This window comes from Temnothorax curvispinosus, unplaced genomic scaffold (genome assembly GCF_003070985.1).
Source record: "Temnothorax curvispinosus isolate PA1 unplaced genomic scaffold, ASM307098v1 QBEX01012806.1, whole genome shotgun sequence".
In the NCBI taxonomy this organism is placed as follows: domain Eukaryota; kingdom Metazoa; phylum Arthropoda; class Insecta; order Hymenoptera; family Formicidae; genus Temnothorax; species Temnothorax curvispinosus.
In genome coordinates, this window is record NW_020222586.1 from 246,544 (window position 1) to 271,753 (window position 25,210).

At 35.9% G+C, this 25,210-nt stretch overlaps 2 protein-coding genes across 12 annotated transcripts in view; one reads left to right on the plus strand and one right to left on the minus strand.

Moving 5' to 3' along the window:
• LOC112462820 (transcription factor AP-2-epsilon) overlaps nucleotides 1-21,062 on the plus strand; it is a 205,763-nt gene extending 184,701 nt beyond the window's left edge. For all 7 annotated transcript variants that reach the window (XM_025028859.1, XM_025028861.1, XM_025028860.1 and 4 more), the window contains 4 exons: nucleotides 4,426-4,544; nucleotides 15,577-15,718; nucleotides 16,121-16,292; nucleotides 16,452-21,062. In XM_025028859.1, coding sequence (XP_024884627.1) covers nucleotides 4,426-4,544; nucleotides 15,577-15,718; nucleotides 16,121-16,292; nucleotides 16,452-16,589 — 571 coding nt within the window. In that variant the 3' untranslated portion in view covers nucleotides 16,590-21,062. The remainder of the gene's footprint in view (nucleotides 1-4,425; nucleotides 4,545-15,576; nucleotides 15,719-16,120; nucleotides 16,293-16,451) is intronic.
• Nucleotides 21,063-21,483: 421 nt separating this feature from the next.
• The window catches only part of LOC112462821 (KH domain-containing, RNA-binding, signal transduction-associated protein 3-like), a 7,426-nt gene continuing 3,699 nt past the window's right edge, over nucleotides 21,484-25,210 (minus strand). For 2 of the 5 annotated variants that reach the window (XM_025028866.1, XM_025028865.1), the window contains 3 exons: nucleotides 24,879-24,955; nucleotides 23,777-23,873; nucleotides 23,578-23,674 (listed from right to left, as the gene is read on the minus strand). In XM_025028866.1, the coding sequence (XP_024884634.1) occupies nucleotides 23,578-23,674; nucleotides 23,777-23,873; nucleotides 24,879-24,955 (271 nt within the window). Of the gene's footprint in view, nucleotides 21,749-22,333; nucleotides 23,675-23,776; nucleotides 23,874-24,878; nucleotides 24,956-25,210 lie in introns of those variants that run through there. The other 3 variants (XM_025028864.1, XM_025028863.1, XM_025028867.1) reach the window with 3 other exon arrangements.

The window sequence follows — 25,210 nt, forward strand, 5'->3', positions numbered from 1 at the left end:
TCTCTCCCACCTAGGTCCTCGGTCTCGTTCGCGGCGATTCGCGTCCATGAGAGGTCCAGGATCGTCGCTCGCAATACGCCGCGAGAGATCATCTCGCGAAGATCGATCGCACCGTATCGTTGCCCTTGCCACGCACGTGTGTACGCGCGAGCGTTTTTGTCGAAGGTCCGTGCCTCCCGTTTTTGTTTTCACACTGACCGATTTTTGATCGCCCTGAGCTCCGTGTTTTGCAACGCACGCTTTCTCACGCGCACAAGTGTGCGCTCTATTTAATTTTATCTCATTGTACGTACGCGCGTCGGACTTGTACAAATCAGGTACCAGCGTCCTGGTGCCAATTGGTAACGTCTACTAGGAATATCGTGGACTCGCTATCGAGTAATATAAAAGATTCGAATAACACTGTCAATCGACTTCTTTGTTACGAGGCGGGATAGGCAACACAGGTAAATATAAAGCAAAGATGGATATACGAGTTATATTACGACAAAAAGAAAGCAAGAAACTTGTCGAAATAATATTACATCTAAATCGATGATATCAAAACATACGGAGGGTCACGAAAAGAATTGAATTTTACACAATTTGCAAATGTATTATCTTTTGCAAGTTATTATAGTAAAAAAATGCACATTATATGCTTTGGATGCATTCTTTCGTAATTTTTCCGTGTTTAATATATCCTGGGACGTTCGACTTTCAAACTTCGACGCGAAACAGCCTTTGGGCGCTCTATCGCGAATCTGAAATTTACCTGAGATTAGCAAAACTCTCACCTGCTCTGTAAATTACTGTCGGACAGACTTCCACGATTGATCACCATCTGCTTGGAAGTCTGAAAATCACGCGCACAAGGTCGCTCAAGCTTGAGAACAAGGCTGACTTCCGCCGTAGGACAAAAGTTCTATTGATCTAGAATTTATTTGTCTGTTTTTCTTTACTGCAATGTATTCAGATTAAAAAAGACATTATGCGTACATTGATTATTATGAGCTATAGTCATGCTAATATAGTAGTTAAGTTTCACTTTTGCGACAAAAAACTAATGATGGCGTAGAGAATCTATCGCATATTCTCTCGGCGCGACTCTCATTAAATCTGTTAATCGTAGAAATACAGCGTCGGTCGATCAATCAATTTGTCGATCTAATTTATTTGCGCGAGCAACATTTCAGTATCACTTCCTCGATTGACTAAAAGGCGTCGATAAAAAGAAGTACAAAACAGTTTTTTGAATCACGTCAGAATGTTCTATTCAGATATTATCTTAGCGTAATTCGAGCTATTTATAAATTATAAAGCAAAGTTTAATTATTTGGTTTTCATGATAGAAAAAGAGAAAAATCTAAAAAATAATATAATTATTATAGTATTTTACTATTAATATTAATTTTTACTATTCGTTATTCCAAATCTATGAGAGACATATGACATATAATCTATGTTAATTTTAAGTTAATGAAGAGTTCTAGAAAGTTAATAACGTAACGATATAATATTAACGAAAAAAATAGATATATTTTTAAATATATATTGTTTAAATGTTCATTTTAATATATTAAATATGAAATCAGCAAGGAAGTATTGGAAACCTTGAATATTTCAGTAAATTACGTGCAACATTCCGCTCGCATATATGAATGCGTTATTCTTTACCGTCCGCTTTATTCTCGCGAAACGAACGACGGAGGATATTTGAATGATCCTTGATCATCAAGTCCTTTGGTTTTCTGACGTCGCGTGGCGTCAGTAGACGATTAACGATGCTAGGCGTTCGAGGACGTCTCGAGCAATCAGAGGGAGCAAGGGATCCCACCATTCAAGATCTTCCTATCGGTGGAGTCGCCGAGGACGCCGAGGGTTGCGAATCTCTCGCGGAAACCCTCACGTAAAGGAGAACGATGCGTTTGAATGGGACGAGGATTCTTCTCGGGACAAATCTCCGGTAATGAGTCGCAGCATCGTTTCCGTCACGTACCGAGGAACGACAGCGATCGTTAAGTATCGAGAATTCGATCCGGTCACACGACCGCGGTCAATTACATTCGTCTGATTCGTCGAAATTCTTCCGCTCTGCGTCGGAACATGCGGAATCAGCCCGTGTCTGCTCGATCGTATGTAATCAATGACGATTATCATGTCGTTTGAAACCAATTTTGAAATCTGCGTGCATCGATTTATGTATATAGTTTGATTATGAGGTATGAATTACTTTATATAAATTGCGACGAACGGAACTATAGGCGGAAACTAGAGCGCATGTTGGAAACTTTCAGCAGTTCTGGCAGTTTAATATCCAATCTTGAGTTTTTTATTGTAATGTGATGATATAAATTAGAAGGAGAAAAATTATGAAACATGACGTTTGTTCGAATGACCGTTAATAATATAATTTAAATTAATTAAATTTTTAACAATTATTAAGATGTTTTAACATATTACAAAGCTTTACCCACATTTAACAAATAAATAAAAGAATACAATGTGACGATTTATATGTTCTGTAATATATATTACAACGTACTCTTAAAACATGGATGCTAAACTTTTATGCGTTCCCACATCTTTCAGATAAAAAGTACATAAAAATACGATCTTAGTCGCAGAGGTAATTAATATATAGATAATTAATCGCTCTCTTTTCAATTCTATTCGAAAATGTACCTATACAATATCGCCAAATAATAACACGGCAGAGTGCGATTCAGAGAAAATAAAACGAGCGAAATGTAGAACGTAAATTCGGAGGACTGGTGGAGCCGATATTAAAAACCTGTAGCGGTAAAATGTATTAATTGCCGAGCGAGACGAAAGATTACCGGGCGGACCGGGCAGCCGAACCGAACAAAGGTAGGCGATACGCGTTACCGTTATAACAGGCCAAGATGATGGATGGACAGGGTGTGTTAAGAAAAAAGTCCCTGCTACTATCGCGTTCCCGTTGATGTTCCACGAAAAAAAATTTACTTCGCAGCTTCTTACTTCGCCGGTGGATTAACGACACAAAGTCGCTGTCCGGTTTGTAAAAGGATTAAAACGCAATTCTTGATGATGTCTCGATAGACTTCGTCTGAAAGAACACGTGAGACACATCCGATACACAACTCAGTATGAAGAAAAAGAGGACGATTGAAATTTTTAGTATAGAAGCATATATTTAATTAATAAAAGTTATTTATTCTTTATAAAATTTATATAAAAATATGTATTTATTCGATACGATATTAATCAAACTACTTGCGTTATTCAATATCGAAAGGACGTACACATTGTCCTTGTATCCTTTAATAAAGAGCTATTTATTTAGCTAATGAAACTTTCTAAAGGTATTTAACATAGAAATTTGCCAATACTTCTCATTTGTAACTTGAATCACGATTTTAGCCTTACAATTAATGTTAATCGTCATCAAACGCTCTTTGAAACAACGAATGAACGGCGCGTCTAATTAATCGAAATCACGATTACAGCGAAAAAGTCTTTACTTCTTTAATTAATCGTGAAACATAAACGTTTCAGCTTTACGATCGCACACGGGTCGCTACGTCGCCCAATGATTAACCCAGATACATGTGTCGGAGGAGACCATAAAAGTATTGATAAAAATTCTATTCGCCTGATGTGCTCACGCTTTTGCTTGAATAGCACACTCTGTGCGAAGAACACAGTGCTTCTTTCTTTCAGGCTCGATCTTATTCCGCAAAACGCACGTGCATGAACGGTACGAGCGCATCCTCGAGCGCGCGTCGAGCTTGCTCAATCGCCGATGACACACGTAGTCCGCGGATTATGCTAATCCTACCGTATTTCCCTCTCGTTGCCGCTGTTCCCTCTCGTCGCGCCACGATTTCATCTTTTTCGAGATCACGGCGAAATGATTAATGGAGGAGTTCCGTTTCGAAATTCTCACGCGCCGGAACGATCACGAGTCGAGACGTGGGCGTTCGCCGTGTGTCTGAACAAGTATTTGGTGGAGAACGGTAGAGAAATAATTGATCGATAAATATGACGATGGACCGATGAATCTCTTGTTTCGCGGTATATACGTAAAATTCACGCACGAGAATAAATCAAATTAATAATCGTCTCGCTGACGTAATCGTGTCGGTTTGGGCTACGATGTCACTACACGAGAGCTTTAACTTTTGGCCGAGTTCTACGATTTACATCAAATGTTAATTACGTGAAATGTAAATGCAATATGTATAATTATTCTTCCAAGTAATGGGAAAATACAAAAGATAATTGTACAAATATTTGAAAAAATTATACACAAACACATGAGAGTCGAAATATTTAGATGACACTTGCAATTTATGCTTGTAATAATGCCATGAATTTTTCATCGATAAAATGATGCTATTTAAATGACATTGACATTGTTAGCAAAATATGAACGGTTTCATGCAAAAATATATTTTGCAGGGCGAAATCCAAAAACGGCGGGCGTCTGCTTAGGGAAAAGCTGGAAAAAATTGGTTTGAATCTGCCAGCCGGTAGAAGGAAGGCCGCCAACGTCACGCTCTTAACATCTTTAGTGGAAGGTGAGTGCTCTCATTTATTCCAAAAGTCCTAACAAACAAACTAATTAAAAAATTCATTTAAAAAACATGTAACGTTAGGAACCGATAAATCTAAAACATAATATGTGTTACAGACTTAATAGTCTAGTAATAATTAAATATTAATATATTGCTATGATTAATGACTTTGCTAAGCAGATAGATATGATCGCGGGTATATATACATACATTATACATGATCGTTTCTATTCCTGATTTTCAAGTTTTCAACGTTACTTTACATACGAATTTTATTTACAAACTGCCGCTTTTACTAATGTGGTCAAAATGAAGATTCTTTCACTTGAAATGGAATTAGAATTTTATTCGTAAAAAAAGGCTGAGATATATTTGAATCTTCATTTAACTTCATCTTGACCTTAACTTTTAACGGTACACTGATCCGAATAATAATTTAATAGATATTACGTTATAAGAACGCCGTCCAAACGAGATTTCTTGACCACAGAAAAATTGCGTTTAAATCGTTAAACACGAATCGCTGCGCTTAAGAGAAAGCGCACTTTTCCAGAACAGCTTGTATATGTTTAAAATAGTGACCGGTGCAAATTACTTCCTATTACCTATATATTGTAAGTTGACAGACATTACGTTTGTCAGGCAAAGCAGTATTAAGGTTGCTTGTGAACTACACAACATCCTCATAAAGTCTATTACATCTTAGAGCAGGTACAGCATACGCTCGTCCCATAAAGCGCCCTGATGAAATCATCTCTGTGAAATAACGCGAACGTAAAACCTCTTTCCTACACGGTAATGGTGGATGTGTCCTTTTTCTTCACCGGTAATCGTTTTCCTCATTAGCAACATTGATCATATCCGGTACGAACGGCAAAAACGTACAATCAGACGAAAAGCTTCATAGGTAAGGTATCCTAGTGCCACAATACGGTCGCAATATTTATACGCAATTTGTACATTCCATGCATTAATATCCGTGTAACGATAAGCTAGAGATATCGGTAACATTTTTGCAAAAAGAATATTGGAAACGTTTATGTGGCAGAACATACTTTTGTCAATTAACTTGTTATATATTTCAAAGAAAAAATATGAAGATATTGTAAAATGCATCCTTCGATGAATTTAAGATTAATTTTTTTTGTAGTAACAGTTTAATGGAAGAACATTATTTAATTTGTAATAGCTTGATAATTTAAGAGACGCAGTAATGTGAATATTTTTCAAATTATAAAAAACGAGATTTTATTGAACATTTGTATGCGTTATGACATATTTGCGAAAGTATAAAAAGTTTTTAAATATTGACAGAGTCACTTGAAATGCAAAAAGTATCTTAATATTAAATTAATATCATTATCCATTTAGTTATATTATTAATGTATTTTTCATTGCAAATTAATAGAAATCACACTTTTAATTTATTTAGCTCAGTTAGATTATATAAATAAAACATATGTGTTGTGTGTTGTGTTTTCGCGGGATTCTTTAAATTACTAATTAGAATCGATGACGGGCGGACGACGCATTAGCGATTGTAACCGTAATCACGCGTTTTCCCAGCGATTTATCGCGAGCGATAAATGTAACGCTTTCCGATTTACTGCCGCCGTAATTTGCAGAAGGTTACCTCTTCGCACACTCACGTCGTTGCTTTTACCTCCCTCCTCCGCCGTGACTCCGAAGAATTACATTCCTCGCGACGCCCACTTGTCTCGTAGGGCATAGTGATGAAATCATCTCTTCGGAATAACGTGCGAGCATCAAGGCGAATTTACACGGTCTACGCTTGATGATCGTCCTGAATGAGTCATTTAAACGGCTGAATGGATTTTTGTTTAGACACGCGGCACCGATCCCAAAGCCTCGCAAGACCGAACAACCCTGCAAACAAAGTACTACAAGAAAATAAACTTTAAGGATCCATCATCTGTATCTCACATTTAGCGCGAACGTTTAATTCGAGAGTCTTTATTTTTGTCTGCGTTATATAGTATTTTACTTATATTTAATTCATTAAAGAGTAAATCTTATTTGTTAATTGTCTTTGCATTCAGCTTTCGATTATAATGATTAACACTAGAACTACCGATGATTAATTTCTATTGTTTAAGTATTGATGTGTGTTTGATTACTTGAAGTAAATACATATATTGAATTACATATATTGAAATACATATATTGAATATTATAAATTGAAAAAAGAATGATGGGAAAAAGTAAAGTAATCAACTTAATAATTTAAATATTGCAACATAAGTCACGGAAAATTTGAGAAAATGCACCGTCATAAATTTAAGTATTTTTTTTTTAATTAATAATTATTTTGACTGCTTTGTTCTAGTTAGTCTTTCTTTAGTGTTAATTCTGAGAACGAAACTAGAGAAGCAGTACCACCTTCTTCATTCTTGCCTTTTCCATCTGATTCATCGCGCTTTCATTTCTGAATGATTCTCTCGGATGATTACCAAGAGCGAACCGCGTAAACTCAGCTTTAGAGACATCGCCTTCGTTCTTCCGCGTTATGACAGTAACAACGAGAGTAAGCTCTTTGCACCGGATACAGGACATGCGGTTCTCTAATCAGAGAAAGAAAGAGAGGAGGAGAAAGAGGGAGGAACTCCTACGGGATATCCCATCTGCGCGAGAGAGCGCTTAATAACGAGCGCGCAACAAATGCGTATGCGCGCGTACAATCGCCATCCCGCACCTCCGCCAGCAGCGCCCTAATGACGCGCCTGGAAGTTTGTTAGAGTGTTGGCACGGACGTTGATTATAATTTATGGTCGGCGGGGCTTCCATAAAACATCGGCCGTGCTTTTCTTTCCGAGGCGCGGCGTGAGACGAGCGGCCACGCGCGACTGTAACTCCTTGACTGGAGAGAACCCAGAGAGATTCGAGGGTATACATTGTCAGGATGCAATGATCAAAACACGTTCAAAATTCTTAAAAAAATGTCGGGATTGTTCTTTTCAAAAAATACCAAATTTAAAGGAAGTTATTAGCTTATGAGAGAACTTGAGAAATCTCCGTCTTCATTTATTACATATGTATACATAGTAATGAGATTCTCATATCTGGAACAAACGCCTTGACCAATTGTGCTACTTTCTTACATCGAAGCAATTCACACACCTATTTTATTACCCGATAACTTATGGCGGTTATTAACTCTGGTTTCTCGAGCAATTTTTCATACGACTTTTTAATTATCTTTTTAAAATCTTTTCGATCCTATTCACAAGCGTGTATTTGGAAAAAATATATTTGGCACTTCATATATCGCCCGAACCGTGAATCTTGCGCAACATGAATATTTATATCTCGAATAAAGATACGACGTGTCTAAATCTCCAGTAAATATGAAACTCGATGCAGTGAGTCGATTAGCATTTTGCGATGTATAAATTCAAGATCGTTGCAAGATAATAAATCATATTGTTTCGTTGTATCTGTCGTGCCGGCGGCCGTGTTGTTGTCGTAACGTCGTATTGTTGTGATAAAGTACGCGTAAGTCGACTTGTCGATTGATACCTATCATTAGCTGTCGAACAAACTAAACATTATCGATACACGTTTTAATGATGTCGCAGCGCATGTATCTCGCGGATTGAAAATTAATAACAGCCGCGATAAAGCAAAACTGAATGACCATTCCCCGAATTCCCATCATACAAGCGTTTCCGTATTAATTTAAAAAGAGTAAAAAGTATAAAAAAATAAAAGAGAAAAAGCTAATTTATCGCGTCCATCGACGTGGCTCGTTAATCTCGTCTTTCCGATTAATAATTCAGTTGACCGCGCCGAGGAAGAACCTCAAATACGCGTATAATTACCATTTGCATATACGGATAATTTCGTGTGCGAGCCTGCCGGGAGATTAGGACGATCGCTGTTATTAAGCGATCGAAAATCACGCGTAATGTAACCGTAAACATATAAATTTGCGACAGCTTTGCGGCGATACCGTTTCTTAATTGGTACCTGGGCCTCTATCGCGCTTTAATGACAGGGAAGATTTCTCAACGATAGTAATGAACTAACGACATCGCTCGCGATATTCTTTTTACGCGATCTAGCGCGCGGTACATCAACTCGACGCGAGAGTCTCGTGTTTTAGGTTTACACGTAAGACCAATGCGCAATGTTCTATGAACAATACAGCGGCGGTAGTGTTTACAGTTCATTTGCTCTAATTCATGATCTATCGCGTGTGACAAAAAAAACAGATAGATTAAGTATCGATTTCGCTACGTGCATTAAGAACAATTCACATTATATTCGATCAAAGAGAAAAACAGTCGCTTTTTTCGTTACATTATTTTTTTACAATTTATACATTGAAAATTTGCAACGTTAATTGATTTGGAAAAAAAAAACAAAAAAAAACAGATGATTTCTAATTTAATTAAGTCGCATGCATGGCTGCGCGATGGAGAGTCACAGTTATTTATATTTTATCGTCCTTATCCGTCGCAAGAACCAATATATCTTTCGTGTTTAATATTCCCGTCCATATCGCGTAAAGTGATAATAATTGCTTGAGATAAAAAGAATGAACTCTGACCGATATATAGTGAACCAATAAATCAGGTTAATGGATTCTAGAGTGTATTTTCTTATTTCTCGTTCTGCTTACGTCAATTCTCTGTTTGCAAATCACTGTTGCAACGCCGATTCCTATACCTTAGAGTCTGCTAGCCGATCTGTGAAAAAAAGATGATTGGATATACATGTGCTTCGCGGTTTTTGCGTTATTCTAATTATATATTTGCGTATAGAGTAAAGTGAGAAAACTGTCATAACACGCGCAAAAAAAGTGATATATTTCGAAATAAATAAATATAATTCCTGTTAACGTGACAATTGCTATACGCAACGATTCGTCTAATTAGAAGAACCTCATTCTTCAACTGAAAGAATACCGATGCGTGCGTACGGGGAATGTTGTCAAAGACGCTTACAGAGTAAAAGGCGAAAGTGTGGGAAATTGTGCGCGACGCACGTAGGTGTGTAGTATACTCATGTTCGTACGTATATCTGTCGCCTATGGCTGCGTAATTCATACGTAAATTCGCGCCCGATCGTCGCGGTGACACAACTTGAGCTCTCATGCTCAAAGAGGTATAAGCGAGTCTCTTAAAGGTTGTAAAAATAAAAGAGACGAGACATTTACTGCGGCTCCAAATAGTATATCCGAAAAGTAGGTAATGGCATACTTTAGGTAAACATTCAACAGTAAAAATAAACATAAAATAATAATAAAACGGGCAAAGTATCTAATTTCGGACTTCTATTATCCTTATAAAAAACGAGATTATCCTAGATTGAAATATTCTAAATTGATCATCATTGAGATTACTTAATTACGTATATAAAATTACCGTTAGATATTTATTATAATTATTCATATTTAATTTGGCCATTTACTTAATTTTGTATTTGATAGTTTGATTTGATTTTGTGTTTAATATAATTGTACAGTTACGTTTTACGTCCGGAGGATCTCCGCGTCGTTAATCGGTTGATCTCCGGTAATATAACGTATAGTGCAAAATTTTAGAAGGCTAGGGCAACGTGTAATTCAGAGTTACATCAGTATAACGTACACGGGGGTCGAGGAATGCGTATTTTAGACGCGTTATACGCCTGTATACGTCGACCGCAGCCGACTCGTTGCGAAGTTTTAACCGGTATGAGAAACCGCAAGGGGTATATCGGAACACGACGATCTCGTAGTACGCGGAAGAGAATTCCCGAAATCCTTCTCGCAGGTTCGATTATCAGCACGTATAATGGAACGTGATTTGCGGTCTCGAAGGCCGAGATGGAGCGCATCATATTGGCTATCGTTGTAACAGAGCTCAGAGACGAATAAGGCTGTTCTATCGCCGCACTGGCCCTGCTTCGGAACGGCAAGCAAATTTCTACGACCATCGCCCCGACGAGTCGAACGATCGTTCGATGAGAACTCGTTATGGAAGAATATTTACTTACAAGCGAAAATAGAGAAATCAGGTTGCGCCAAGCGCGATCAGTGCATTTCTTCTTAACTTTATTTATAATATTATTAAATATCAAGAGCAGTTTTTACAATCCACGTTAACTTCTTGCACTTTGTAGCTTTAAAAGAATGTTATTTCTTATTCGTAGTAAGGACGGATAAGATATTCAATGTGTGAGAGGAGAAGTTTAACAAAAATTCTCTCGTTTGACAGCATCAGTTTCTTTCATCTCTTTTTTTAGAACTTTATGAATTGGCGTTGCCAATAAAAATTTTACTGAATCAATCAACAAAATCGGACAGATTCGAGCATAATCATATACGCCAGCACGTGCTGCTGGCAAGAAATAAAAGATGTAATTATTCAGCCATGTAATTAAGCGCATTTTCCCGACCGATCTTCTTGCTGCGCCATCGCGCGTCAATTGCACAGCTTTTGATCGGCTATCTATTGATTCGCGACCGACACGGTGAAGTCGTCAGGCAGTTCCGTTCATCACGCACAATTCGCGCGAGTCACGTTACCCGCTCGTTCTCGTTCTCGTTTACTCGCGCACCGCCAATCTGGATCTCCCATCTGAGCGAGCTCCCTTAGCGGCAATCTGCGGCGTGCGGTCTGCGAGTCCCTTCGTTTTATTGAGTCATATTCCCTCGTACTCGATAAGCCGGACATTCCTTCGCGTCGCGCCGCCGATTCGGGTGCGATTAACGATAATGTTAAAGCACTGTGCGCTGTAATATTTTACTTCGGCAACATAACGATTTGCATTGCGTAATTTATGTTACGTCAATGACAAAATGTTAATGAATTTCTAATTAATAGATTTTTGTAAAGTTTGTTCTACATATATTGAAGCAGCACGTGTACCACTATATATGATTAGTTCAAGTGACATATATAAAATGATTAGCTTTTTATATCTCATGATACCTGACACTCGCTTTCTTTTAGTCTATCAGGGATTAATTAATACAGGATAAAATTTATGACATACTTAATACGGGATAAAATTTACGAAAATTGATTAAAAAGTCATTAACATTCCGCGCCAAGCCGACATTGCAGTTGGACAGCTGTCTGCTTGCCAAGAGAATCTCTCAAAGAAGTTCAAGGTACAATGTGATAAAATACAAGACATACATTCGCATTTGCGATCATAATCGTAAACGTTTCGCAGCGCATGCATATTGGTAAGGTACAGACACGCTAATTTACTTAAAAGAGATTAGAAGAAGGAGAGATACGACACGGGGGGAGATATGCAAATCCGCGCGGAAGAGCTGCCCGTGGCAGGCTAAAGCGTAGCCGAAACGACCTGTTGCACCTCGCGCAAGAGGGTAGAGGGGCGAGGGGGGGTGGAAATTTGCACCACGTCCGACGATGTCGATAAGATCGCCGATAGTTAACTTACTGTCGGTTTTGCGCGCCTAATACGAGAATTCCGTAGAAAACGGCGAAAACACACGTGGCATCCACGTCGATAAATATCGCACGAAACTATAATATTATACCCGCTCGACGTCCCACATCGTGGGATACTCGTTTCTAGCTGAAAAGATCCTTTCTTTGCCTAGGAGATAGTCTCCTTTCTAGCTTCGTCGGGAAGTTTTTTTTTTTATTCTATCGAGTTTGCATCGACAAAGTGATTGAGATCAGAACAGGGAATCAAGAGAGATCTTCTCTTACAGAAAATTTTCTCGATTATTTCGAATACAAAGTCTGCATTGCGTCGCAACGAAGTAAGTATTAAGGGGAAAAAATCAGATATTTTGCCACCTTTGAGTTTAAATAAATCCGTCTAATGCAAAACGAAGATAAAGTTTCAACAAAGTCATGCATCTTTCCGATAGCTAACGATGCGTGCGTCAGAAGTTTTCAATCACGCCTCTCTTTTTTTTCTTTTCTTTTTCATGTCACTAAACCGGAACGCAAATTTATGTCAGTCATCTATGATAACAGTTTTCGAAACATGTAAATATCCTTATTATAAGCTCTATACTCTTCGTTACATTCAATCGCCAAGTGTGTCTGTCACGCCACGGTTAAGTGATTAGATGCATCAGACACGAGTAACCGAGCGATTTGCAATTTCGATGGAAAATAAAAATGTTACTTCTTTTACTCGTTCCGCCTTACGTGCATCCGTTCTTATTGAATACATTGAGCGAAGACATGTGGGATTACGTAAAATCAGTGCGAGCGACAACAACGTTACATATGCAACATTGTGTAACGTTAAACAACGCAAAACATCGACAATTTCAAACTACTTACATGCTTTTCATAGCTGCGTTAGCAGTATCTCGTTTCGCTTAATGCGTCTGCTCGCTACGCATTTTTTTCTTTCTCTCTCTCTCTCTCTCTCTCTCCCTCTCTCTCTCGTCGCGACCGCAGTAAAAACTTTACTACACAAAGCATTACGACAGGTCCGGCATAAACACGTAGGATCAATGGCGCGCGGTCTATTAAAATAACGATGGTTGCGACCGCACGAACTGTAATTTATGTCACATAAAATAGAACAACGACGTATACGCAAAGTGCAGTCCAAATTATATATATGTAGCAGCGGCCCGACATTCGAAATCTGCATATGCTGTCGTTGAAAACAATTACGGCGCACTCACCTCTTTCGCGTATTAAACGGACGTGTTCAAACGCATTACGAAAACGTAAATAATAATTATAAATATAGCAAGATGCGATGTACGTGTTAGAAGATGAGCATCCCGGCTTAAACATGTGTAATTCATTTATATTTTTTATCTCATTCCTGTGATAATAAAATAAGAATCATAGGACATATATTTTTTATTCCAGAGCAGATTTATTTACGCTATAATCGTGAAGCTATAACGAGGCAAGCATTATATATGTCTCCCAAAGAACTGAAACTTCGTTACTCTCGAGAACTCGCTGTTCCATTACTGTCTATCGTACTTTGTTCCGTCCTAATAGATATATACGTAATCATAAAAATCCCCAGATACAATTAAATTCATTTTACGTCGTTACAAATGAGCATCCACTTGTTCTACCCGTAGAACGGCTGATATAGTAACAATCTGTACGACTGAAGGCAATAAACATCGCATACTTTCACATGTACCGATACGACGATTAAATTTTATGAGATCCATGGTATTTTCAATCGTGTTGTCGCGCAACCTAAGTGTAACGCATTAAAACGAAAAAAAAATAAGAGAATATTCCAAATACGACTTCTGCGGTGATCTAGGTGGTTGCCCAGGGCTACGGCGCGTGCAAGATCCTTGCGCGAGCAACAATTCTGCGCGCGGCCATTACATCGAAATTAGAAGGCTGTCAATCATGTACGACGGTCTTGCTAAAATCCCATTATTTCCCGCATCCGAAATTGGGCCGGCACTTAGAACGCCATTAGATGGCTATTAATATGTGAGAATTTCCGCAAATATGCAGGACCATTGCTAACTGCGACCGTTCACGTGTCGGCCGTCGCTCGTGTAACAAAGAATTCGCGCGTGTAAGGATCCTCGCGTGCGAAACCTTTGCTTCTTCAAAGTCTGAATTAAACGACAACTTGAAATCTCGCACGTTCGCAGGTGTCCCTGTAGGGGACGTCCCTAAAGATGCATCGCAATTCATTAATTTTGAACCAGTTTAAATTTTTTCAGTGTAAATTGATATTAAACATCGTGAAATCAAATCGCGAATACAAATTTGAAACTAAAAAGAATCCAACTCTAGTTCTTATTTAAAAAAAAAAGATATAATTTCTAAGTTGACTTTAGAATGTCAAGTTTTCATATAAATTAACAAGGTCGCGACAGAATTTTGCCAGTTCTTCACGGTCTCCAAACGAGCACGAGGTGTGTGCGCTTATCTCCGCGTACAAGTATTTCTGTTTTCGGTTATGAAGAGGAAAAGAAGGAGGCGTGGGCAGGATTGCGAAATTGGATAATTCGTTAACTGCAGGTGGCTTTGTCCGTTTGTAAGTCCGCGTTTCCGATCTCGTGGGTGATACACGCGGCGGTATACCTGCGGGTGGCTTAGCTTGGTTTATCGATAATAGCGCCCAGCAGGTCTACTTCCAGCTTGTGCATGAGAGACTGTACTTGCATACACACATATACATGCATGTAGCTACCTAATTACCTTCCATCACACTGAGAGAGAGAGAGAGAGAAGTTGCGAGGAATGCGCTACAGAGGGGTGGTCGAAAAAGGGGAGGGCGGCGTGCACGTTGAAGATAATGCGCGTTTCATTAACTGTAATTAGTTAATTTCGCTTTGCCTGTAGCATCGAGGACATCCGAAGATTCATTCCAACGAATCCGTTTATAATTTCTTAATGAATTTTTTTGAATGGACTCCATGTTTAGCGTTTAACTTGCGTCTTTTGCGAAAAATAATCTGATCAAACTATAGAGAGAGCTTTCATCAGATTATCGATAATTGTAAATCTGTAAATCTGGAGATCTATTATTGAGTGACGGGATTCTATAAATCTGCCTGCTTGAGAATTTGGCAAGATGCCTATCATAAAATTGAAATATGATGGACAGTGTTTCGCAAATCAAATAAAACGTCGTGATCATTTTAATAGCCAACATTTTATGGAGGATTATGTTGCAAGTTTGGAATTTCAATGTTAAATATGTTAGGAAACCAATTAGAAAGTCATGGTCAAGGCGGGTAGGAATTCAAGTTGAAATTCTATTAAAATAAAAGTTTATAAAGCAAAAGGAACAGCGTGTTGTTCATCAAAAGTATATTTTATGGATATTATCGACAATTATAAGTCTGTAAATCTGAGGATCTATCATCGAATGCGAGACGAGGTTCTCTGAAACTTCCTACTTGCGAATTTGGCAAGACGCCCATCATAAACTCGAGTTGAACTATTCGGAAATACGATGGACAGCGTTTCGCAAGTCAAATAAAACTCCGCGATCGTTTTCATCGTCCGTTATGCATACTCGTGCGTAGCGAGTTTACATAATGGCATCACGCGCATATTACACGTGAATATTTTATTCTTTTCAGGAGAAGCCATTCACCTTGCCAGAGACTTCGGTTACGTTTGCGAAACCGAATTCCCCGCGAAGCAAGTCGCCGAGTACCTCAGTCGGCAGCATTGCGAACCGCAAGACTCCTACAGGAGAAAAGAACTTCTTCATGCCACCAAGTAAGCATAAACACTAGACACTCTCCTCAAGAGTAAGAGTTTGAACCGTCCGTCATTTTTAAAGTTAACTACGCTGCGCTCGTCAAAAGCATTAAATATTATTATTACTATAATAAGTGAATCTGTAAAATAAATAATAATAAAATTTTTTCGCTAGTCTAAAATGGTGGGTCATAAAAAATTGTCTAACAGAGTGTCGAAACTCTTATTTGAAGTACGACACGTCATCCGACGCTATTCTATATAGTATCGATATGATAATTAGTCGTATAATAATTAGTAATTCATTTAAGTATTAATATTTATTAAATATCAATAATATCGGTTTCGACAAAAAGCACATTCCTCGCATTGTCACGGCAAGAACCGCGCAATTGACTTTTGCGACTTCGCTGTTTCCAGACAAATCACCAAAGAGCTGATGGATCTTCTGAACCAGGACAGATCGCCGCTCTGCAATACGCGGCCGCAACATATCCTCGATCCCAGTATACAGAGACATCTCACTCATTTTTCTCTCATATCACACGGATTCGGAAGTCCTGCGATCGTGGCCGCTTTAACGGCTATACAGGTAATGAGATGATGAGAAGTTATTTTTTGTCTATACCACCGTTTTTTCTCTTCTTGCGATTTCAAGCATCTATATGAGAAGAAATTGAAGTATCTTCTCTATAAAGATTCTCACCTAAAAATACGGCTCCACTGAAAGCTTTTACGGTTTCCCTTGCAGAAGTTCCTAAGCGAGTCTTTGAATCATCTGGAGAAGATGTATCCCGGGAACGGTAGCGGCGTGACGAGCAGTCAACAGTCGAATCTCGACTCGAACAAGAGCAAGGACGGCGCGCTGATGAACGACATGAAGAAGTGACGCACAGAAGACCCGCCTACCTCGAACGTGGTCACGTCTATCAGGCACTCCTGGCCATACAACTGAGCTTCCGTGCGTCCATCGCTCTTGCGGAAAGCTCGCAGTGGACCACTGAGAAACGCGTACGCGCATACACGCGCTCGCGGACGCGTCGCACTCGCTGCTGGCACTCGCGTGCGACGTGCCGCGTGCCCACCGTGTACGCCGAGGTTGGCTGGTCGTAAGCTTCCGTAGGCAATTCCACACGCAGGCTGCGTGATACGTGCAAAAAATGTGCAATCAGGGATAGTCGATGAATAGAAAACGGGAGGAGAGGAAAATTCTCATTTCGTAACTGAGCCCCGGGAAGCCGAATACCGACGGGCTCAACTCTTTGTCGCTGGTCGCCTTTGGTATAGATTCTATTCGTTTTGTACGTTATCTTGAAAATGTCTAATTGTAAGAATGTCTCGGAGACCTTTCTGCTTATGAAAATCTTCAGGACCTTTCCTCGTCAACCTGCATCTGCGCGATTAAATTATTATCGATACGATCTTACAAAAAGTTGGAAATAATTTCTGTATGCAGTGAATATATATTTGTTTTAAATATGCATCACGCCATAGAACAAAAGAAGTCAAATTTACATATCTTATGAATGTCCAATAGATATTCTTAAACATTCTCAAGAAAATAGTACACATATTCTTTAAAGTGCAATTAATATATTCTATAATTGATGATTCTTGATTTTTTTCTCTCTTAGAAATGTTGTATCGAAATTTTGATATATAATTTGTGTTTATAAGCAATCTCTTTACGATAGAAATATACTAAAAAATCGTGTTAATCAATATTTAAAAACACGAATATCACAGGAAAAAAGATATCTGAGAATATCTGTTGGATATTTGTGTTATATGGAAATACATTAAGATTGTATATACTTTTACATCTAGATCTTCTCCAAAAAAAAAAAGTATTATTCCAAAAACTTTAGTTCAATACACTGTACGATAATTCTACTTGGGTTTACCGTCTTCTTAAAGAAGGCATTCCGCAAGATCAGAATCAAAGGTATACAGCTACGATTTTTTGCAAACATTTATATAATCCGCCCTTTATCCCACCGATTCGCCGCAAATATGACAGATCGAATTTTTTAAAGAGCTGCGATTCGATAATGCGTAAATCACATCCGTCACATCAAGTCATCGTTTCGCGTACTTTTGAACATGAGGCCAGTGAAGTTAACTGAGAAGAAAAGTTAATAAAGTTAAACGGATAACTAACGATAACGAAGGTGCTCACCTTCTACTTTAGCTCTTCATCTTTATCGCATGTATTTAATCACTCTAATTTTATTAAATAACAGGATGATGTGAATAAAAATCTTTGTTTTCCTTATTCGGTTAGTAAATTTGAAATTATACGAAATTATTATTTGTACAGAAACTGTAACACGACATAGTAACGGGTGTGATAAGAAAGTGCGACAGATACGAACATATGAGATCCTAATTGATTCCCTTGCGCCGTTATTCTTCGTTTTTATTGAAAATTTCACGCAAGAAAATTTGTGATTTGTGGAGAGATCGGATAATCGTGAAATATTTATGATAGTCGAAAAATGCGAAAAACTTAGTGCAATCATTAATATTAATTCAACAAATTATTAGTATTACTGTCTCCTGTAACTTGTAATCCAATCATCCACAATTTATAATTATTAATAAGCAATCCGCAAGGAAAAAAAAATTCGCAGATCGTTTTAAATTATTAAAAAAAACATTAATTAAGAAAGAACAAAAACAATCGAGATTTACTTCTTTCTCTTTTAATATATATTTTGGATTATTTTATGATTTATGGAATAATTTTACATAACTTTTTTATTAGTAAAACTGTGCTTCCATCAATGAGACTTACCTGGACCAACAATTCTTTGCCGTGTAATCAGAAGCGGTCGTGTACGAGTATCAAAGTGCAACTTAGTCCTCGGTAACCGATGTATCAGTTTAGTCACCTCTACTGATATTAATCATAATGGGACATCGTGCGATTAGCCACAAGCGAGGATTCTGCCTTTGATAGGTGCACACTCGCGTGATAGTCAGGAACGACGTTAAGTCCAGGGAATCGCCAAAATTGAAGTCCTTCTGACGAGATTATATCCTTCCCTAAACGTTTCATCGAAAAATGAGTAATGTCATTAATTTAACGAATTATTTGCAAATTTTTCTACAATATTTTTGTTCTATTTTGGTAGATATATTTGTTCTATTTATTAGTCGACAGAAAGAATTATTATCGTTTAAAAATAAGAACCATCAGCATCACGCTTGTCAACGATTAAATTCTCCTCCGAAGAGACTGCACTCAAGGCTATTCCCCAGGGCCATTATCGTGCCAATGCGAAACTTGCCATTAAAAAGATGTGCCAATTATCGATATCGAGTTATTAACGTAAGCGACTGGCGGCTAAGAAAACCGGACGCAGAGGGAAAGCGGTAACAGCGCGACGAAAAAGCGCTTCCTCGAGCACGCGAATGACACGCGCGCGTAACGAAACGGAAGTCTCCTCGGGAGCGACGCGCGAACACGCTCGTCGGCCGCATTTCGCCGTCGTGACTCGCCAGTCACGAGAAATTGTATGAAGTACAATACCAGGTGAACCTGAGACATATCTAACTTTGTAATTAAATCTTAGGCGTATATATAAATATATATATAAATATATATATATAAATGTAAGATTAAATAAAGCGGGAAAGACGAGGAAGACGAGAATCAAGAGAAGAAAGAGGAAGAAGAGGCGACCTTGAACACCAGGCGTCTCGCGTCGTCGCGGATTATGTACAGAATATTTGAATCTTTCTTGTGATATAATCGTACACATTACTAAGGTGTAAACCGATAAAAAAAAAATACACTATACATTCCATGTTTTTTCATAGAAGTGAAGTATTAGCAGGGTGGTCGCGCAGCATAAGACTGGCTCGTTGCCGTAGGAACCATACCACGAAGACACACGTCTTCTCTTGGTGTTAGAGGCGGCTCTAGGACTGGCAAAGCTTTTAGGGAAAAAAAAAAACTCATACTGCTGTGCTGCCAGATCTAATGTGACATTCTTCACACTGAGGATGAGGTCTTCTCGAAAGGATCTCACCTCTTTATATTCACATTCTTACATTTTACACGAGTTCTTGGATACGAAGATTTATCGTGTAAGCGAATTCCTCGAATACTCATATGGGACTTGTATAGCTTCTCGCGTAGCTTGTCCTTACAGTGGAGCCGCCTCTGCACTACGCAAAGCGTAAGACAGTTTTGTAAATGTTAAAACGCATTAAATAAAATCTTTAAATCTGGCGTCTCCGTATTCCGTACTTCCGTACTTGTTACATAATTTCACATTTATACGCCATATTTTGCAAATAATGCAATTCTTCATCAATAATATAGCACGTTATTAATTCAGAAGGCATCTATTGTGAGTGATCAGCAGCGTCATCTTTATCACGCGCGCTTTTTTTTATCTTAGCTATATATGTGATTGCACGGCAGGAAGAAATTTTGCGTTAGCGAGTATAAATCAAAGATCGCTCTGCTGATCATCGCCTGATGTACCGAAACATCAATGCACGTTAGAAACAATTTAGTATTGTGACATCGTTCTAAATAAAATGACGCATACGAGATAAGTAACATAATAATGGTGTAATTATTATGCGAAGAGTACGGCGAAAATCAGCATGCGTTTCAACAGATACAAGATGCGTGGACGCTTCACAACGCAGCCCTCGGTTGCACTTTAAGCGAACGAATATAACGAACGAAGCATCTTTTACGGCTCCCCGGTTCATATGCAGAGGGATTAGTTAGGGAAAAAGTTAGGGAAAAGAAAAACTCGGCACCTTATTTTCACTCACAACTACTTAGATGCGACTTGTTAGAAGCTAAGGATTCCCATAAATTAATACTTATTTATAATCCTTAGGACGGCCGTAGAAATACGTTTTTCTACCAGAATTTCTGTGCCAACTGCAAAGAATGTTGTAGATGATTTTTTTGTTTCAAGTTGAAGCATCATTCTAATCTTGTAAGATACTCAGATATATCTTTATTAAATATATTTGAATTTCGTAGTATATTATATTCTGATATTGATTATACAGTTCATTTTTGTATATTGGTGTGTGATAAATAAATAAGAATATTGTTTCTAAGCAATCCCTCGTGATAAAATGACTACCTGTTATATTATGATAGTAATTACAAGAATTGCTGACGGTTTTATAATTTGCTTTGCTATAATATAATCGATATGTTGAGAGAGTGAGTTTTGTAATAGATTAAAGCACAAGCAAAAAAATATCGAATACATTTTGTGTGTAGTAATGATATCTTTTTAAGAAAAATCTCTGATTTCGTTCATATTTCTTTCTAGAATAAACGCCAACCATGTTTTATAGCTATAAATAATAAAAGAATCATTAAATATATAACATTATTTTCGATCCTTTTAATATTTTTGTCATATTTATAAAAACTAACCATTTATCATAAAAGATTGGATTGTAATAATTTTTTAATTTATTGAAAGCATTAATTGCTGATTTCATCTTACGTAAATCATACATGACAATAACTGAACATATTAAAATAATAAATAATAAAATAATAATGCATAGATGATAAAATACAGTAGATATAAAATACGTGCTATTTTAATTATACTTACGTTTATTTATTAAAAAATTGTACTTTCACTAGCTAACTTTGCATAAATGCATGTATATTCATAAAAAATACTCGGATAAGTAATTTTCTCAATATCCTATAAAAATATCCTATAAATAAATCATTATACTATTTTTTCTAATAAACTGAATACTCCGTTTACTTTCAATTAAATTCTTACAACTGTTATTCTTGGATTTTTATTCTAAGATATTATCTCAATTTTATGCAAGCATAAAAAATAAAAAGAAAAGAGATCGTTAAAGCAGACTTATTTTACATCTGATTTTTATGTTTGTAGCAGATAATTGTAAATAAAGCATAAGTATACTCACGTCGTGTTAAACTCATGGCTCTTCAAAGTCCATCATCATGATTAATGTGATTCCCATTATATTAATCTTCATGATCAAAGATCTTCATCATCTTTTACCCACCTATGTGAAATACATGAATAAGAATATTAGAATAAAATAAAACTCAAAATGGTTTTTCATGACATTTCTATGAAACGATTTTTTAAATCAAGACTCCCTTTTGTCAAGTATTTTATATTTATTGACTTTATTTCGCGCGTGCTATAAAATTATAGATATATAAAATTATTCAGTTATTTGGTAAAGAGGATATCTCTCGTACATTTTATTAATTTAATTTATACATTCAATCGAAATTATATTTTATACCTTTTATGAAAATTTTTCAATATAATACGTTATTATATTAAAAATATTTAAACCGTGAACATTTATGAAAGTATTTTAATAACAATTATTTATAAAATAATAGTAAGTTTTCATACGTAATATATGATTTAAAAAATTTACAATATTTATTGGGAGTAAAACTACATACAAGAGAATATTTTTGTTCAAAATTATTATTAGAATCTTACAATTAGCTTTATCGTTGGTTGGGAAATTTATTTTGGCATCTTTCAAAACAAACGTTTGATATTATTACTTCATGTTTATTTCAATTTTTGAAGGTTACATGTTACATATATTTTTAACGATTTATGAATTACAGTCTACATGTTTTTAAATATTCATATATTGGAAATTATTTATATATATGTATAACACTATGATTTATCTTAATCTTCTATTCTTCTACATAATAGAGAATACAAGTTGTTAATATTTTTTTTGTAATCTACATATTATCCAGTTTAATTTTAATGAATAGAGGCTGTGTGCGTTAAGTAAGTAACATGGTGTCATATTATATTAATAATAAAAAATTCATATCAATTTATAATTGTAGTTTGCATTGTATATAATTTAAATCTTTTAATAATCTATTCTATTTACAATGCAATATTATTTTGATATTTCAAATATTTCAATACGTACATTCGACTTACATCTCGTTCGAGCGAGTGGAAGAGTAATGTTAATACATGATTTGATCATAAGTCAGATTAGATTTGTTATCTTTTAATGTCTTATTTAACTTTTTTTTCAAATCATAAAAGACATTAAGTACAAAGAAGAAGATATTGAGGATCCTTTAGCCTCTAATTCACACTTAACTTATATATGTAATATTGAGTATATAATTATGAAATTCATAATTTTCGTTTCACTTTATGGAATATTAATCGCTTATTCAAAGTTTTACTTTGAATCTTTTACTGTAAATTATCCCATCTATCCTCTTGGTCCTTTACTTCTTGTCAATAATTAAATCCATTTATAGTCAAAAATTTTAGGAATAGGACTGAGGAAACGGAATTAATGTTTTATAGCAAACTAGATACATTGAATTAAAATTATATTATGAAGTAATTGAATTATAAAATTATACTACGAAGCAATTGAGGATTGAGGAGAACTTTCAAAGGAATAAATTTATCGCGTTCATGGTCAAGAATATTGAATTTAATATGATGAATATTGAATTTTGGCTGTGTAAATTCTATATTGGATGTATTTTAATTATGGGTTAGTTTATATGTTCCTGTTTATCCAGTGGCCGCGAAAAATAATCTGAAAATTATTGAATCCATTATAAAAAAATTAATATAAAATAAAATTAATATTAAACATTTATGAATGAGAAAAAGATACGAATAGAGTGCGATAGACAGCATGAGCCTTTTATTTCGTTAAAGATTTATTAGCTTTTTATAAGAAAGGAAATTTAATGATAAATAAATCTCCCTTAGAATAGGAAATTTGTATTAACGTTAGTGTTTAGTAATCGTCAAGAGGGAATAATATTTGGGCATTATTACCGTGTTAGCCTTCATGTCGTCGATCGATTAAGGACGATTTCTTTCGTTTACCGGTTTCTGCATAGTGGGCATCATAGGCCGCCGTGCATTAGGAAGATTAGCCACCAACGGATTAGTAACAACGCTATGAAATAATAATATAAAAAAAAAAATAATATTTAGAGGAGTATGGATAATTGAGATAAAAGAAAATTTAGCGGATGATTTTTTTTTTCTAAGTCTTTACTTTGAAGGTCGTGTATATGGGGTGGTGCGGTAGCGCGAGGCTGCGCCTGACGTCGTTGTGGTCTTGTAAGATTTCCAAGCGCGGCTCGACGAATCCTCTGCGAATTACATGGATTGATGCGCTTTAATTATTTAGGCAGAACACGATGGCAGTTCCTTAGTTTAGCGAGATATTCAAATTCTCAAAGATATCAACGTGTTGATGTATCACCATGCGACATCAACGTCATGCATATTTGTATAGTTTACGGCAGGGTTTAAATTTCATTATTACAGCGGATTTAAGTTACGCCTACAATGCTTCAATTGGAATTGCACGATTCATAAATTTGGGAAATAATGTAAATTATAATACATTATCTGCTTTCAATGTAAATTATTGTATATTATCTACGTAATTCTCTCTTATGGGGGGGGTAAACTAAACTGATTTAAATAAAAGGCAACATTTATATTAAGTTACATTAAAATTAATTTCCATAAAAGTTTTTATTTAAAATTTCTTAAATATTATTAATCTTTATAGAATCATGTAAAGGCATTATTTGGTTCTGAGATTTATTCATTTGGTAATTGATCATTATTAGGGGCTTAAAAAATAGTCAATATTTAATAGAAAGGATGTTTATAATTATTAGTCTAAAGTTATTTCTTTTACGACATAGGAATTTAAATTTATAAATATACAATTAAAAATTATTATATATAATTAACAATTTTAGTATTTAATGCATTCCCATGGAAGCTTTCAATAAATTCGTTTTAAACATATAAACATTATATACTTTATTAATGATGTTTCCTCAATAATTGTAATAATTTCAGTTTATATCAATAATTATAAATATAAATAATTTCTCGAATGTTTATTTATAAATATTTATATTACAAAATTTTATAAGATTTGTACGTGATAATAAACCCTGCGTAAGCATAATAAAGGATTTACATCATTTAGTAAAAGAATTAAAAGAATTAATACCCATATAAATATACAATCTAATATAAAAATTTTTTATTATTAAAATACGATCATAAAAAGTTCATGTAAAAAATTTTTTTATTTAATATAATCAAGCAAATATATAAATATAATAGCTTACCTGGATAGTCCGAAGATTCGTAATAATCGCGTGAAGAATGTGGTGCAGAGTCATCATCGTACTCGTAAGTCGTGTATCTTGAAGAAGGATACATGTCATATTTATTAAACAGATATAAAGTCTATCACATAATAAATAATTATATAAGAACATCACGTATGCAAAAAAAATAATTGCATTTCTATAAAAAAAAATTTTGTATTATATTACATTAACTTTCATGTACGTTAAAATTTTAATGCGTATATATATACGTACTTGGCGCGAGACACTACCGTGTCTCTTGATATATATATATATATATATATATATATATATATATATATATATAT